This window comes from Tursiops truncatus, chromosome 9 (assembly GCF_011762595.2).
Source record: "Tursiops truncatus isolate mTurTru1 chromosome 9, mTurTru1.mat.Y, whole genome shotgun sequence".
Taxonomy (NCBI): domain Eukaryota; kingdom Metazoa; phylum Chordata; class Mammalia; order Artiodactyla; family Delphinidae; genus Tursiops; species Tursiops truncatus.
Genome location: NC_047042.1, coordinates 14,869,927 through 14,888,030, shown reverse-complemented (window position 1 = coordinate 14,888,030; position 18,104 = coordinate 14,869,927). Strand labels below are relative to the sequence as shown.

Here is an 18,104-nt window from a genome sequence, read left to right as displayed (position 1 = left end):
GCAAAATCTGTACAGGAAAACTTTCAAACACTCCTGAAAGATGCAAAAACACAAAATGAGATTTGAAAAAATGTAAAGACTTTTTTTTTTTTTGCAGGGGAATAGGATGACAACATCATACAGATATCCATTCTTCCCCCTCCGAATGCCAAAAGGGTGGTTTTTGTTGGAGCTAAATAAGTTAATTCTAAATTTCATATGGAAAAATTAAAAAACCCAAATATCTAGGAAAATCCTGGAAAAGGAGGACACAATAGGAGGTCTGGCAAATTCTACGAGATTATGAAACAACACACTATTAGGTCTCTGTAATTAAAGCAGTGTGACAAAGGTGCATGAATAGATAGACAACCCAATGGAATAAAGTAGAGTCCTGAAGCAGACTGACATAGATCTGCAGTTGGTATATGATAAGGGTGGCATCTCAGATAACTGGGAAAAAGATAGACTTTTAAATGGATGATGTTAGAACAACTGGGAAAAGATAAAATTGTACCCATACTTTATACCATACACAAGGATAAATTCCAAATGAGATAAAGATCTAAATGTTAACAAAATAAAACCATACAGAGATAATAGAAATCATGGGTGAATTTTTTTATAACCTGAAAGTAGGGAAAGGTTTTCTAAATATGACACAATGCAAGAGCAATAAAAGGAATTTGACTTCAAAAATGTACAATCTTGGGCTTCCCTGGTGGCGCAGTGGTTGAGAGTCCGCCTGCCGATGCAGGGGACACGGGTTCGTGCTCTGGTCTGGGAAGATCCCACATGCCGCAGAGTGGCTGTGACCGTGAGCCATGGCCGCTGAGCCTGCGTGTCCGGAGCCTGTGCTCCGCAACGGGAGAGGCCACAACAGTGAGAGGCCCGCGTACTGCAAAAAAAAAAAAAAAAAAAAAAGTACAATCTTTTGCATTGTAGAAAAAAATGTAAATAATGTCAACAGACAAATGGCAGAGAAAAAATATCTGCAACTTATATCAGACACAAAAGGTTAAATCACTAGCTATTGAAAATGTAGAAAGTATATGGTAATTAAACATATGGAAAGATATTCAACCGACTATAATGAGTGAAGGCAAATTAAAACTACACTATTGAAGGAGCTGAAAGGAGCGGGAATGAAAAAGAAAGGAGCTGGAATGAAAAAGACACTGAAGGAGACCTTCAAGATGGCCGAGGAGTAAGACGTGGAGATCACCTTCCTCCCCACAAATACATCAGAAACACATCTACATGTGGAACAACTCCTGCAGAACACCTACTGAACGCTGGCAGAAGACCTCACACTTCCCAAAAGCATCAGGAGTAGCAGATTAAATCTCCACAGTCAACTTGATGTACCCTGCATCTGTGGAATGCCTGAATAGACAGCAAATCATCCCCAAATTGAGGCAGTGGACTTTGGGAACAACTGTAGACTTGGGCCGTGTGGCTCACAGGGTTTTGGTGCTCCGGCTGGGTGTCAGGCCTGTGCCTCTGAGGTGCAAGAGCCGAGTTCAGGACATTGGCCCACCCGAGACCTCGTGGCTCCACATAATATCAAATGGCGAAAGCTCTCCCAGAGATCTCCATCTCAATGCTAAGACCCAGCTCCATTCAATGACCAGCAAGCTACACTGCTAGACACCCTACGTCACACAACTAGCAGACAAGAATGTGATGCCACCCATTAGCAGAGAGGCTGCCTAAAATCATAATAAGGTCACAGACACCCTAAAACACACCACCAGATGTGGTCCTGCCCACCCGAAAGACAAGATCCAGCCTTGTCCACCAGAACACAGGCACTAGTCTCCTCCACCAGGAAGCCTACACAACCCACTGCGTCAACAGTAGCCACTGGGGGAAGACAATAAAAACAACAGGAACTACGAACCTGCAGCCTGCGAAAAGGAGAACTCAAACACAGTAAGTTAAGCAAAATGAGAAAACAGGGAAATATGCAGCAGGTGAAGGAGCAAGGTAAAAACCCACCAGACCAAACAAATGAAGAGGAAATAGGCAGCCTACCTGAAAAAGAATTCAGAGTAATGATAGTAAAAATGACACAAAATCTTGGAAATAGATGCAGAAAATACAAGAAACATTTAAGAAGGACCTAGAAGAACTAAAGAGCAAACAAACAATGATGAACAACACAATAAATGAAATTAAAAATTCTTTCGAAGGAATCAATAGCAGTATAACTGAGGCAGAAGAACGGATAAGTGACCTGGAAGATAAAATAGTGGAAATAACTACTGCAGAGCAGAATAAAAAAAAAAAAAAAAAAGAATGAAAACAATTGAGGACAGTCTTAGAGACCTCTGGGACAACATTAAATGCACCAACATTGGAATTATAGAGATCCCAGATGAAGAAGAGAAAAAGAAAGGGACTGAGAACATATTTGAAGAGATTATTCTTGAAATCTTCCATAATATGGGAAAGGAAATAGTCAATCAATCCAGGAAACACAGAGAGTCCAAGGAGACTCAAATCCAAGGAGAAACATGCCAAGACACATATTAATCAAACTATCAAAAATTAAATACAAAAAAAAATATTAAAGGCAGCAAGGGAAAAACAACAAATAACATACAAGGGAATCCCCATAAGGTTAACAGCTGATCTTTCAGCAGAAGCCCTGCAAGCCAGAAGGGAGTGACAAGACATATTTAAAGTGATGAAAGGGAAAAACCTACAACCAAGTAACCAAGATTACTCTACCCATCAAGGATCTCATACAGATTCGATGGAGAAGTTAAAACCTTTACAGAAAAGCAAAAGTTAAGAGAATTCAGCACACCAAACCAGTTTTACAACAAATGCTAAAGGAACTTCTCTAGGCAGGAAACACAAGAGAAGAAGACCTACAATAACAAACCCAAAACAATTAAGAAAATGGTAATAGGAACATACATATCGATAATTACGTTAAATGTAAATGGATTAAATGCTCCAACCAAAAGACATAGACTGGCTGAATGGATACAAAAACAAGACCCATATATACGCTGTCTACAAGAGACCCACTTCAGACCTAGAGACACATACAGACTGAAAGTGAGGGGATGGAAAAAGATATTCCATGCAAATGGAAATCAAAAGAAAGCTGGAGTAGCAATTCTCATATCAGACAAAATAGACTTTAAAGTAAAAACTATTACAAGAGACAAAGAAGGGCACTACATAATGATCAAGGGATCAATCCAAGAAGAAGATATAACAGTTGTAAATGTTTATGCACCCAACATAGGAGCACCGCAATACATAAGGCAAAGCTAACAGCCATAAAAGGGGAAATCGACAGTAACACAATCATAGTAGGGGACTTTAACACCCCACTTTCACCAATGGATAGATCAGCCAAAATGAAAATAAATAAGGAAACACAAGCCTTAAATGATACATTAAACAAGATGGACTTAATTGATATTTATAGGACATTCCATCCAAAAACAACAGAATACACTTTCTTCACAAGTGCTCATGGAACATTCTGCAGGATAGATCATATCTTGGGTCACAAATCAAGCCTTGGTAAATTTAAGAAAATTGAAATCGTATCAAGTATCTTTTCCGACCACAACACTATGAGACTAGATATCAATTACAGGAAAAAATCTGTAAAAAATACAAACACATGGAGGCTAAACAATACACTATTTAATAACCAAGAGATCACTGAAGAAATCAAAGAGGAAATCAAAAAATACCTAGAAACAAATGACAATGAAAACACAACAACCCAAACCTATGGGATGCAACAAAAGCAGTTCTAAGAGGGAAGTTTAGAGCAGTACAATCCTACCTCCAGAAACAAGAAATATCTCAAATAAACAACCTAACCTTACACCTAAAGCAATTAGAGAAAGAAGAATTAAAAAAACCCCAAAGTTAGCAGAAGGAAAGAAATCATAAAGATCAGATCAGAAATAAATGAAAAAGAAATGAAGTAAACAATAGCAAAGATCAATAAAACTAACAGCATTTTCTTTGAGAAGATAAACAAAATTGATAAACCATTAGCCAGACTCATCAAGAATAAAAGGGAGAAGACTCAAATCAATAGAATTGGAAATGAAAAACGAGAAGTAACAACTGACACTGCAGAAATACAAAGGATCAGGAGAGATTACTACAAGCAACTCTATGCCAATAAAATGGACAACCTGGAAGAAATGCACAATTTCTTAGAAAAGCACAACCTTCCGAGACTGAACAAGGAAGAAATAGAAAATATAAGCAGACCAATTACAAGCACTGAAATTGAGGCTGTGATTAAAAATCTTCCAACAAACAAAAGCCCAGGACCAGATGGCTTAACAGGCGAATTCTATTAAACATTTAGAGAAGAGATAACACCTATCCTTCTCAAACTCTTCCAAAATATAGCAGAGGGGGCAATCACCCTGATAAAACCAGACAACGACGTCACAAAGAAAGAAAACTACAGGCCAATATCACTGATGAACATAGATGTAAAAATCCTCAACAAAATACTAGCAAACAGAATCCAGCAGCACATTAAAAGGATCATACACCATGATCAAGTGGGGTTTATCCCAGGAATGCAAGGATTCTTCAATATATGCAAATCAATCAATGGGACACACCATATTAACAAACTGAAGAAGAAAAACCATATGATCATCTTAATAGATGCAGAAAAAGCTTTTGACAAAATTCAACACCCATTTACGATAAAAACCCTACAGGAAGTAGGCATAGAGGGAACATACCTCAACATAATAAAGGCCATATATGACAAACCCACAGGCAACATCATTCTCAACGGTGAAAAACTGAAACCATTTCCTCTAAGATCAGGAACAAGACAGGTTGTCCACTCTCACCACTATTATTCAACATAGTTTTGGAAGTTTTAGCCACAGCGATCAGAGAAGAAAAAGAAATAAAAGGAATCCAAATCAGAAAAGAAGAAGTAAAGCTGTCACTGTTTGCAGATGACATGATACTATACATAGAGGATCCTAAAGATGCTACCAGAAAACTACTAGAGCTAATCAATGAATTTGGTAAAGTAGCAGGATACAAAATTAATGCACAGAAATCTCTTGCATTCCTATACACTGGTGATGACAAATCTGAAGGAGAAATTAAGGAAACACTCCTATTTACCACTGCAACAAAAAACAATAAAATACCTAGGAATAAACCTACTAAGGAGACAAAAGACCTGTATGCAGAAAACTATAAACCACTGATCAAAGAAATTAAAGACGACACAAACAGATGGAGAGATATACCACGTTCTTGGATTGGAAGAATCAACATTGTGAAAATGACTATACTACCCAAAGCAATCTACAGATTCAATGCTATCCCTGTCAAACTACCAGTGGCATTTTTCACAGAACTAGAACAAGAAAATTCACAATTTGTAAGGAAACACAAAAGACCCCGAATAGCCAAAGCAATCTTGAGAAAGGAAAACGGAGCTGGAGGAATCAGGCTCCTGGATTTCAGACTATACTACAAAGCTACAGTAATCAGGACAGTACGGTGCTGACACAAAAACAGAAATATACATCAATGTAACAGGATAGAAAGCCCAGAGATAAACCCATGCACATATGGTCACCTTATTTTTGATAAAGGAGTCAAGTATATACAATGGAGAAAAGAGAGCATCTTCAAAAGTGGTGCTGGGAAAACTGGACAGCTACATGTAGAAGACAGAAATTAGAACACTCCCTAACACCATAGACAAAAATAAACTCAAAATGGATTAAAGACCTAAATGTAAGGCCAGACACTAGAAAACTCTTAGAGGAAAACATAGGCAGAACACTCTTTGACATAAATCACAGCAAGATCCTTTTTGACCCACCTCCTAGAGAAATGGAAATAAAAAGAAAAATAAACACATGGGACCTAATGAAACTTAAAAGCTTTTGCAGAGCAAAGGAAACCATAAACAAGATGAAAATATAACCCTCAGAATGGGAGAAAATATTTGCAAATGAAACAACTGACAAAGGATTAATCTCCAAAATGTACAAGCAGCTCATGCAGCTCAATATCAAATAAACAAACAACCCAATCCAAAAATGGGCAGAAGACCTAAATTGACATTTCTCCAAAGAAGACATACAGATGGCCAACAAAGACATGAAAGGATGCTCAACATCACTAATCACTAGAGAAATGTAATTCAAAACTACAGTGAGGTATCACCTCACACCAGTCAGAATGGCTGTCCTCAAAAATTCTACAAACAATAAATGCTGGAGAGGGTGTGGAGAAAAGGGAACCCTCTTGCACTGTTGGTGGGAATGTAAATTGATACAGCCACTATGGAGAACAGTATGGAGGTTCCTTAAGAAAATAAAAATAGAACTACCATCCCACCCAGCAATCCCACTACTGGTCATATACCCTGAGAAAACCATAATTCAAAAAGAGTCATGTACTACAATATTCATTGCAGCTCTGTTTACAATAGCCAGGACATGGAAGCAACCTAAGTGTCCATTGACAGATGAATGGATAAAGAAGATGTGGCACATATATACAATGGAATATTACTCAGCCATAAAAAGGAATGAAATTGAGTTATTCATAATGAGGTGGATGGACCTAGAGTCTGTCATACAGAGTGAAGTAAGTCAGAATGTGAAAAACAAATACCGTATGCTAACACATATATATGGAATCTAAAAAAAAAATGGTTCTGAAGAACCTAGGGGCAGGACAGGAATAAAGATGCAGACGTAGAGAATGGACTTGAGGACATGGGGAGTGGGAAGGGTAAGCTGGGACGACGTGAGAGAGTGGCATGTACTTATATACACTATCAAATATAAAATAGATAGCTAGTGGGAAGCAGCCGCATAGCACAGGGAGATCAGCTCGGTGCTTTGTGACCACCTAGAGGGTTGGGATAGGGAGGGTGGGAGGGAGACGCAAGAGGGAGGATTTATGGGGATATATGTATACGTATAGCTTATACACTTTGTTATTAAGCAGAAACTAACACACCATTGTAAAGCAATTATACTCCAAGAAAGATGTAAAAAAAAAACAGACAAAAAACCTGCACTATCCCTTGTGGAAGGGAAGTGGCTGGGAGGGGCTGGGGAAGGCTTCTGGTGTGCCATAACTGGATCTGGGTGGGGGCTTCCTAATTCTTCACTTTGTAAAATTTCTCAAGCTCTACACTTTAGATGTATGCAGTCCATTGTATGTTCATTACGCTTACCAAAAAAGGAAAAAGTTCTTAAAAAACAATTCTGACAGATAACATTTCTTACTTATCAGATGGGCACAAATCCAAGTTTGACAACATGATCTGTTGGCAAGACTATAAAGGAAACAGGTGCTCTCATATATTACTGATAGAAGTGCAAAACTGCACAACTCTTTGAAAAGAAATCTGATAATATTAACAAAATACCCTTTGCCCTAGTAGTTTCATATCAGTAATTTATCCTAAATATATAACTCCAAAATAGCACAAGGTTATTCAGTGTTTCGTTTTGGGCAATATAATAAGAATGGAAACAAGCCAATGTTCATTAGCAGGAGACTGACTAAATAACCAATGGTACTTACACACAATAAACTATTATATGGCCATAGAAAAGAATAATGACGACCTCTGTGTATTAATAGAGACAGGAAAAAGCAAGGTGTAGAAAAGTGTATACAGAATTCTACCCTTTCTGGAAAGAAGAGAGAGAAATAAGAGTGCACACATGTGTTTGCTTAGTTTGGTCAAAAGAAATGAAGGAAAATAACATGGAAGCCAATGAAAGGTGCTATCCATTGGGAGAATGAGGGATGGGGCAGGGATTGGGATGGGAGTGAGACTTCTCTTTTTAAATTTTTTTTTTATTTTTTGGCTGCGCCACATGGCATGTGGGATCTTAGCTCCACAAGCAGGGATCGAACCCGTGCCGCCTGCAGTGGAAGTGCAGAGCCCTAACCACTGGACAGCCAGGGAATTCCTAAACAAGTTTTTAAAATTTTTTTTTCTAATTTTGAGTGAGACTTCCCTGAATGTGTTTTTTTATATTGTTCTGAGTTCTGAAAGATGAAAAACTTTACATATTTAAATAATATAATTAAATCAAAGGGGAAGAGTGTGAAGTCCCCGAATTGAGAACAAACAAATGAACCTAATGATATATCAATCTGGAAACATAGCCACCCAGGGAACAGGGTTAATCCAAGTGAAGAATTTTTAATGCAGTATTGAGTTGTATTCTAAGGACAAAAAGAACTGCAATAAAATCTTAAACTTCACCGGGCAGTTGTATTTTTTGATAACACTTTTTTTTTGATAACACTTTTAAAAGTATTATTTCAAAGCTATTGTAGGATAAAGCAAATAAGTAAATTTGCTAATGTTTTTGGGAAGCATGACTTTTATTTGAAGAGAAAATACATGTAAACATAAAAACAAAAATGATAGGGGAGAACCTATAATGTCAAATTTAGATTGGAAATATCAGTATGAATTCATGTTTTTGGTTTTTTTTTTCAATGTAAGAAGTTCTGACCACTGAAAGGTCCTTAAAACAATGACATCCCAATGACAATGAGCACATCTAGGGCCCAGATGTTGGTTTCTAAGTTGTTTCCCAGTAAGTTCCAGGTTTCCTTAGAGGAATGACTGATTTTAGATATGGTGCAAGGAAAGTCTAAGATGAGCCTGGGACACTTGTGTCACAGAAACCCAGGAATCACTCAAAGACTAATGGAATCATGTTATAAGTCACAAATAGCAGGTGGAAGGAGTTCCCACTGACTGAACTTGGGATAATTTGAACATCAAATGGAATAATGACTTTAATTATTTGCCGTATGTTGAATAAATAAAAACCCGAGTGCAGAGTGATACTAGATAGACAGATGGATAGGTACCATTTGCTGTACCATTGGTAGCATCATATCAACCTCCAGTGAAATAATTGATTCAAGAAATTGTTTTACCTAAAATGATTAGGTGACAGTTATGGGGTAACAGGATATTCTCAGCATCACTAAGTATTACCCACCAATTACTTGGTAATTGCAAAAGGAAATGCCTTTATGATGGAGACATCTAGAGTAACCACGTGGCTTGGTGATGAAAGTTGGTAGCATTAATAGCGGAATGGGACATCACTTGTCTTCTGATGTGATGGGACATGAAGTACAGACTCTTGTTTGTAAGAGATATTTAGGAAATAGATAAAGCAAATATGGCAAAATGTAACAATGGTTGAATCTAAATGGTAGATACGAAGGTGATCATTGTATTAGACCTTCAACTCTTCTGCATTTTTAAAATTTTCATAATAAATTAGGGAAAAATGATTCCATTGATATGTACTTTATGGAAATACTTGGGAGACTACCAAGGACAAATTGTTGAATTTAAAATGCAGGTTAGAAAATATATAAATCATTATTTATTTTTGTAAAATGTGTATAGTACACTAAAAATTAATACATTTGCACACCTATGTTCATAGCAGCACTATTTAAAATAGCCAAAATGTGGAAACAACCCAAGTGTCCATCCTTGAATGAATGAATAAGCAAAATGTGATATATACACTCAATGGAATATTAGTTAGCCTTACAAAGGAAATTCTGATACATGCTACACTATGGATGAACCTTGAGGACATTATGCCAAGTGAAATAGCCCAGTCACAAAAAGAGAAATACTGTATGATGCCACTTATGCGAAGTACCTAGAGTAGTCAAGTTCATAAAGACAGAAAGTAGAATGGTGGTGGCCAGGAGCTGGGGGAGGGAGAAATGTGGAGCTGTTTAATGGGTACAGAGTTTCAGTTTTGCAAGGTAAAAAGAGTTGTGGAGGTTGGTTGTACAACAATGTGAACATACTCAACACTCCTGAACTGTACACTTAAAAATGGTTAAGATGGTAGATTTTATGTGATGTGTATTTTACCACAATTAAAATTAAAAAATCAGTAGACACGTATGCAGAGAGTTGTTATTTCTCTAAGTTAGTTTCAATTTTTAGGAAAATGGATTTTTCAGGAAACAATAGAAATTGTCCACACAGCCTGAGAATTTTGTCAGAAGACACAAAAATCCTTTGTCCCATGAGGTGAGAGGCCAAGTGGCCCGCCGGGCACCTCCTCTGCATTTGGGTTGCCATGAAAAGCTTGGCCTGCTGACCTCTTGACTGGGCGGGGAGAACCTGAGACCCAGCGGCAGGGCCCTTCCAGGAACAATGCTTTGCTTGGTGTCTGGCCAGTGAGGAGGCGAAGTTTGCAGGCTGTTGTTGACCCAGTGCTGGCCCGCCTGCCTCGTCCTTCACACCCATTCCAGCCCCTCACCTTGCTTGACTGCACCCTGGGGTGACTCCTGCCCTCACAGCTTCCTCCACTTCAGAGCCAGGCTTTGATCTCACCTCCCAGGATCCAGTTTCTGTTGAAGTCCATCACTGCTTCAGATCTACGGGTTATTACCCGCACAGCATCCCAAGCAGATGATTCATTTCAACCCTGGCTGATCTCTACATTTTGACTTCTGGCTCTATCGGGTTCCAGGCCCTTTATCCTAGCTGTGATGGAGAACCTACATCTTGACTATGAAGACGTTCATATAAACATACAAGCCATGAAAATCTTCTTTTCCAAAACTTTCAGTGTAGCAGTACTAGCATTTATAGCCACATGGGATTTTGAAAAAAATGACTTATACAGTTCTATTTTGTTTCCCATTAAATTAATATTTTCTGTTTTACTTAAGGCACTGTCAACATAACCTCAGTATCATACTGTGCCCTCTTTTTCTCAAATTAAATATTTTGAAAACTTAGAAAAGTACAGAGAACATCATAACAAACACCTGTGTTCAGACTCCCCAGGATTAACCAATGTTAACATTTTGTAGTGATTGTTTCAAGTCTAGAATTTTCATTTTACTTCTGTATATGGACAGAGCTGGCCTCGGGAAAACAGTGAAGTTAGCAGAGTTCCTTTCCTGCTGCCCCCTTCCCTGGCAGTTGACTGACCAGGCATCCACGGCCCTTGGTTCTTCAGTGGCCCGTGTGGTGCCTCTCCCAGAACAGCTGTGCTGGCGGCTGTTCCAGGGCTCTAGATGGAACAGTGGAGTCCTCAACTGTATTAGAAACGAGTCCTGGTTATGAGTCACACAAAAAGTTCCAAGCAGAAAAAGGAAAGTTATTAGAACAAAGGAAACTTATTATCATAACTCTGCACGTGGATCTGTAGGCACCAGGCCTCAGAGAGGAAATGCATCCAGGAAATGAACAGCTGTTGGAATCCCAGCTTGCAGCTGCTTCTCTGTGCTTCACTCTTTATTCTTATCCAGTTCACCTGTTGGAACTTAGCCACCCATGGCTCCTGTGTTTACATACGACATGACCAGCCACACGAAGAGACTGCCTAGCAGACCTTCAGTGGCAGTTCCACATGTCCGAGCAGGAGCATCTGATTGTCCCACCCTGGGTCAGATGCCCCCCTCTGAGGAGGGTGGCCAGGTCATGTACACAAACATGGCCGCCAGGCTCCCACTTCTGTGCTTCTGTGGATTCGGGGGCTGAGTTTCAAAAAGGAAACCCCCCTCTCCTGCACATGGGTGCAAAGCTTTCAGGGGACAATCACTGCACGCAACTGGAGTATCAGCCAAAGCTAGGCCTGACTCTCTAGCCTAAACACCTTGAACTTGGGAAAGCACAAGGAGATGGGGAGGATGAAGATAGCCAGGCCTGACAGCACACGGTACAGGGGCTTCGTGGGCGGCCTCTCTCCCTGAGAGGATCGTGGGTCAGGATCTGTGTATGGACCAAGAATCCCATATTATGGCTGGAGTATGCTCTATAGTTGATGCTAATGTTTCTATATTCCTTCCATGAATGTTTAGACTCTGATGCGCCAGGGACTTAACCGTGAGTGAGGAAGCAGTGACAGTCCAACTCCAAACTTCTCCAAAGGGCTTGCACTTTGATGTGAGCCCTGCATGTATAGTCTAGGAGGTTGGCTCCATGTTTGAGCCGTAGCGCATAATGTGAACACTTCCTTTTCCTTCTCCATTCACTCCCACTTCTCAAGCTCTGTGCTTGGGTTTTACCCTTGTAAGTCATTTCAAACATTTTCTAGAGTAAGCAGGGTCGATATTTCTAAATACGTAAAATGAGGTTATGTTTATATTTTTATGCTAGCTCATAGAAAATGAAATATAATCCTAATAATGGTACTATTTTGACCATATGGACAGTTATCATTTATAATATTTTTTCTGAAGCAATCTCAAACCCTGACTTGGAATGGAGAACAGGCATCCTCGCTGGGGGCTGTGGAGTGGGGTGAGCCTTACATATCACAGATAGTCTGTTGGCTATTATTTGCTCACGAAAAGCTACTTCTCTGGGCTCTTCTGCCCTCAGGTGTTGCAAATTTCACTTTTGGATCAGGGCTGCAACCTTACTCCACTTGATCAATAGCAGTGCCCTGAGTTTTAGATTGACAGTTGAATGCATGGAAACTCACCGAGCTTCACCCAACACCAAGATGGCTTAGCTTTAGGAAAGACACAGGGCTGGTGACCACACAGCGTGCAAGGTGACGGCGGGCAGTCTGTGGGCTCGGGCACAGACTGGGAATACTTCCGGCTTGCTCTGCACGTAGGGTGTGCACTGGGTATGAGGGACGAGGCTGAGAACACGCAGACAAATTCAGTTCAGCGAAGCCATTCGCTTGGGGTCCCCTCAGCTTTTGTCCTTGCCTGTCTCAGCCCATTCCCAGCACAGCTGCACCTCACCAAAGCCCATTCCTATGATGACAGTTGAGACAGTGGGGCACAGGCGTCTGGTGCGTCCTCAGCAGGCTCTTGGCATCCTGCATTCAGCATACCCCTGTGGTCCCTTGACTCAGGGCTACAAGGACTCAACAACTAAGGCAAGAGTCAAATCCTCCTGTGTCTCTGAGGCTAAAGGGTCACAAACCAGCTGCTAACCCAGGGCCTCACCTTCCTCATGTTTGTATCTCAAGCACAGGGTCTGTCATACAATAAGTACTTGATAAGGTAATAGGTAATTGATAGGTATGATAGGTAACAGTCTCATGAATATTCGGTTTTGATCCCTGAACTTTAATTATTTTATATTCAAGTTGTTCATGCACCTAGTGTTTATAAGTAAGTAAATGATTGCCTAGCAGCAAAACTATTTTTTTCTATTTTAAGAATAACTTGTATCAAAGGTCTTTGGCTTTTATGCTGATAAAAGACATGGTGATTGTAACATAAAGTCCTGAACTGTTCTCTTTCAATCTGTCTTCCAGATTATTTGAATATATTTTGCTCTATAAGGATGGAGTGATGTTTCAGATTGAACAAGCCACCAAGCAGTGCTCCAAGATCACCCTGACACACCCCTGGGACCCTCTAGACATCCCTCAGAACTCCACCTTTGAGGACCAGTACTCCATTGGGGGACCTCAGGAGCAGATCACCGTCCAGGAGTGGTCGGACAGAAAGTCAGCCAGATCGTGTAAGGGTTCAACAAAGTATTCAAGTATTGCATCTCAGGAAGCAGGATGGGAAATAATGTTTAAGTCCATTAAGGAAATTTAGAAGCTTAATCAAATTGTTTAACTCCATTTGCAGTCCCCAAATGTACTCTGCTAGTTGTGTAGTGCCGGGATCTAAGCAAGGCATTTGAACAAACACCTCAGCCTTCTAAGGCCCCCTGTAACTTTCTGCCACTTTGACTATTATGGGCTTAGCCTTGGCTCTGATGTTTCATGATGCCCTGGAGGTCTGTGACATGGAAGGTGTTTGTCTAAGTCACACATTAGATTTGGGTGCCTCCTTTTCCTTTCCCCCAAACACTAACTAAAGTTGCAGCGACCAGACCTACTGCCATTGTTATATCTGCTTTTATACATACATGTGAAGCTCTTCTCTGCAATGCTGCCAACACACCTCCCCCAAGGCTGTTTCAAAAACACAGGCCTTTGTGCTGTGGAAAACAGTATGATGGTTCCCTCCAAAGTGAAGCACAGAATTACCAGATGACCCAGCAATATAGGGCATATACCCTAAAGAACTGAAAGCAAGGACTCAAACAGATATTTGGACATCCATGTTCATAGCAGCATTATTCATCAAGGCCAGAGGTGCAAACAACCCAAGTGTCCATCAGCAGACAAATGGGTACACAAAGCTGGTGTATACATACAGTGGAAAATCACTGAAGCTTAAAAAGGAAGGAAATTCTGACACATGGTACAACATGGATGAACCTTGAGGACATTATGCTAAGTGAAAGAAGCCAGTCACTAAGGGATAAATACTGTATAATTTCACTTATATGAGGTACCTAGAATAGTCAAAATCATAGAGACAGAAAGTAGAATGGTGGTTTCCAGGGACTGGGGGGAGGGAGGAATGGGGAGTTAGTGTTTAATGGACAGTTTCAACTGGGGGATATGGGAAATTTCTAGAGATGGATGGTGGTGACGCTTTCATAACAATGTGAATGTACTTAGTGCCACCAAACTGTACTTAAAAATGGTTAAAATGGTCTATTTTATGTATATTTTGCATAATTAAAAATACACACATTTTGCCTGTCTTGTACATTAAAAACTCAACTTGCCTTCCTCCTATAGATGAAACCTGGATTGGCATTTATACACTCAAGGATTGTTATCCTGTCCAGGAAACCTTCACCAAAAATTACAGTGTGCTGTTGTCCACACGGTTTTTCGACATACAGCTGGGCATTAAAGACCCGTCGGTGTTTACCCCGCCAAGCACATGCCAGACAGCCCAGCCGGAGAGGATGAGCGAGGACTGCTCCTGATAAGCGTGTGAACACGGAAGGGACAGCATCAGACATCAGATGCCAGCCGCCCCAGCTCGAACCAGATTTGAGACTTGAGAGATGAGACTCTCATTAGAGATAAATATCATAATTCTAGGAAGATAAACTTCGATGTGTGTTTTGTTTTGTTTTGTATGTGTGGTTGTGACTACTTGGGCTAGGTTTACAAAAAGGAATGGAATGGAGAGTATGTGATAATATATGAAGAGATGGCTAACACGGGGACCTCAGATGTTTCCGAAGCCTGTCTGAGAGCTGCGCTTTCTGTGTGCAGGTGTATGGGAAGTGCGGTGGCATACACGGGGCGAGGGGAGGGTCAGCAGGGGTGAATGTGTTGTTATCGACCTTACTGGGAATTGCTAGATGGCTGGCACATGGTGATAAAAAGAGCAGAACGACTTGGGTCAGTTTTGGTATTAATGCCCCAGCTCTCTACAGACAATGACCCGCTTGTTGCCTGCGCCAGGGTAGTGGCTGAGCCCACTGCTGCATGCCTCCAGCACCTCCTTTTCCCCCACCCTGTGCTCCCTTGGCTGCTGACGGTGTGATGCCTTAAAATCCCTTCCGGCCTTAAGAGCTTTATGGCGTGACCCAATGGATGTAAACATTTGGGGAGGAAATGAAAGGCTGTAACACAAAGTAATGATTCCTCTAAAGATATATTTTAAACAGGAGGGTTTGGAAAATCTTAATGTCTATTTCTGGGTAAGCATGAGCCATATATGCTTCCTTTTTTTCTATGCAAGAGTATTGATATATGTGCTGAATCATCACATACTTGTCAAGAGACCTGTAGAGACAGGTAGCATTCTAACATTAGCACTGAACTGGGAGTCAGGGGACTATTGTTTCTGAAATCCAGGACAAGAATTGCCTTGTACTGGAACTCCTTTGATTCACTAGACATATTATGCTTCCCCTCACCTCTGCATCCCTGGGGCAGCGTTTCACAGCCTCTTTGTCTATCTGACTTCTGCTCAGCCTTCCCAGGTCAGCTCATGCATGGCCTTTGGAGGCTGCTCCCAAGCCTGGACTGGGTACACCTCGCAGCTTGAACGTGCTAGTCTGACAATGCTCACTAGGCTGTGTCTAAATTTCCTGCTTCCTGGATGCTCTCACTCACTAACCTGGCTATGAGCGCCGTGAGTACGGGTACCATGTTCTGTTTACTTTTATATGCCCAGCACCAAGTGCCTGGCACGTGGTCAGTGCCCTAAACATATGTAGAGTGGAGAATGCTAGCCTCTCTGGTCCTTACTTCCTCATCTGTTAAATGGGATTGGGTTTGCTGATCTCTAGGGAGATATCTAGTAATAAAATTTATCATTCTAGATTCCTTCTACTATTGTGTTTTATCTGGCCATCTATCCATCATCTGTTACCAGGAGAAATGTGCGATGCTTATATTACGCTGAAAACAATCTGTATTACTCACAGTTTATCTATATTGTTTCAATAAACAAATTTAATTGCATTTCTAAGTGTTTTTTGATATATTTGTTTTTGTAATAAATATGGGTTATCTTGGCTATAAGGGAGTTAAAATGCTTCTCTAATGAATAAAGTGCTTCCTGTGATCTACACCAAATTCATTTTCCTTTCTCAAAAGCCTGCTCTTCCTCTTAAAGTCCAGTTGCCTGGGTCAGAAGCCTCAGAGTCATTCTTGACCTATATTTTCTCCTTCAGTCCTCATAGGCAGTCAGTGTCCCGAGTCCCATCAGAGTAAAGCTACTGCCTCTTGTCCATCCCCTCAGCAGGCACCACCAAGGTCCAGGCTCTTAGCACTGCTGGCCTTTGCAAGATCTCTATACACTCTGTCCTTGTCCTCGTTCTAGAAGCCAACCTCTGTTTGTTCGTTTGTTCATTCATTCATTCATAAGCCAGTCCTGAATCCCTGTTGTCTCCAGTGCCCATGCGGGTTCCTAGAGTCACAGAGTAGCGTGCAGCCCAGTCAAGGTCGGAATCTGGAATGACACCTGGGGAAACTTTCACAGCTGCCTTCGAGGCGGTCCAACCTGATCAAGCCTTTGTGACAGCATTTCCCCCACTTTCTCTCTCTCCACCCAAAAGATAGCCCCGCTCTATTCCAAACTGCACACCCCTCTTAGTTAGCCTCGGATCTTCGCATCTGCCCACCCCAGTCCACAGCCCCACTCAAAGCAGAAAGGAAGGGAACTCATTCTATCCAGGACACGTGAAGTGGGTGCCTTTCGTTTTTCAGTTTGCCCGTTCTGGTCGTTAAACCCCTTCGCAGTTAAGCCAAGTCTTCCTTCCAGAAGGATTTTATATCTGGTGGGACCTCAATACACACCTGATGGTTGCCCTGCCCCTGTGGTTCTCCACTGCCTACAGGTAAAGCTGAGGCTCTATAGCCTGGTGTCCAAGGCCCTTTTGATCAGGCCCTGACTCCCTCTCCAGCCTCGGTCCTTGGCACTGTTCTCTCTTTCCCAATGGCCACAAGAGCCTGAGAAGTGAAGCTTGGGTTACCTCTGACTATAGGGGGTTTTCTCAGTCACCAATCTTGTGTAAAACTCACTAGTGGCCATCATAGTAAAAACTAACAGTGCTCTTGAATAGGGCAGGAACTGGTCCGTATTAGTGAAGAGGAGCATCTGATGCCTCACTTATCTGCAGACAGGGATGCCATTCCTGACGTGGGCCTGCACCAGGCTTGGGTCCCACTTTGCGGACCCCCTGGCTCATGTGTTGCTGATCCTTTATGCTATGTCGGAGCAACTTCCTTGCACCCCTCCCAAGGCAAACTGCCAGGATCCATGCGAGCCCCGTGGTCTTCTCTACCTTCTGCCTTCAACTCTAAAGGCCCAGCCCTGGGAAAGAGCCATCCCTCCCTCTCCCACTGGCCCATGTGGAGTGAAACAGGCCTGGCCCTTCTGGCCCCAATTGTTCTAATTATCAGGGTGACTTTCTTACAAGAAGCTTTGCTAATTGAGATAATGCTGCATTTCCTAAGATTAGGACACAGTATTCAAAATATGAAAGCATTTAAATATTTTTAAAAGGCCAGAAAGTTTAGATCTCTGAGGAAATTTCCTGTGAAGTACTAAATTTCCCACCAAGCTAAATTCCACACCATTTGAAAACTCAATACTCACCCCTTGCTGGATTTTCTTTCTAACTCCACCCTCTCAATTTTCCCTCTGTTTTAAACTGGTGTATTCACCTGTGCCACACGGTGGTGGTTTTCAGTTTTTCCAAGCATGTGGATTGTGTTTTCCTCCATCTACTGAAGGCACCTCAGATGCAGGAACAGCGT

General features: G+C 41.2%; 1 protein-coding gene and 1 long non-coding RNA gene across 3 annotated transcripts in view; one reads left to right on the top strand and one right to left on the bottom strand.

Moving 5' to 3' along the window:
- Positions 1-16,304, top strand: part of EPDR1 (ependymin related 1) — a 34,710-nt gene extending 18,406 nt beyond the window's left edge. The window contains 2 exon segments of the mRNA XM_019940642.2: positions 13,284-13,492; positions 14,616-16,304. Coding sequence (XP_019796201.1) covers positions 13,284-13,492; positions 14,616-14,809 — 403 coding nt within the window. The 3' untranslated portion in view covers positions 14,810-16,304.
- Positions 1-18,104, bottom strand: part of LOC109550766 (uncharacterized) — a 211,099-nt gene that overhangs the window by 11,111 nt on the left and 181,884 nt on the right. The window lies entirely within an intron of this gene.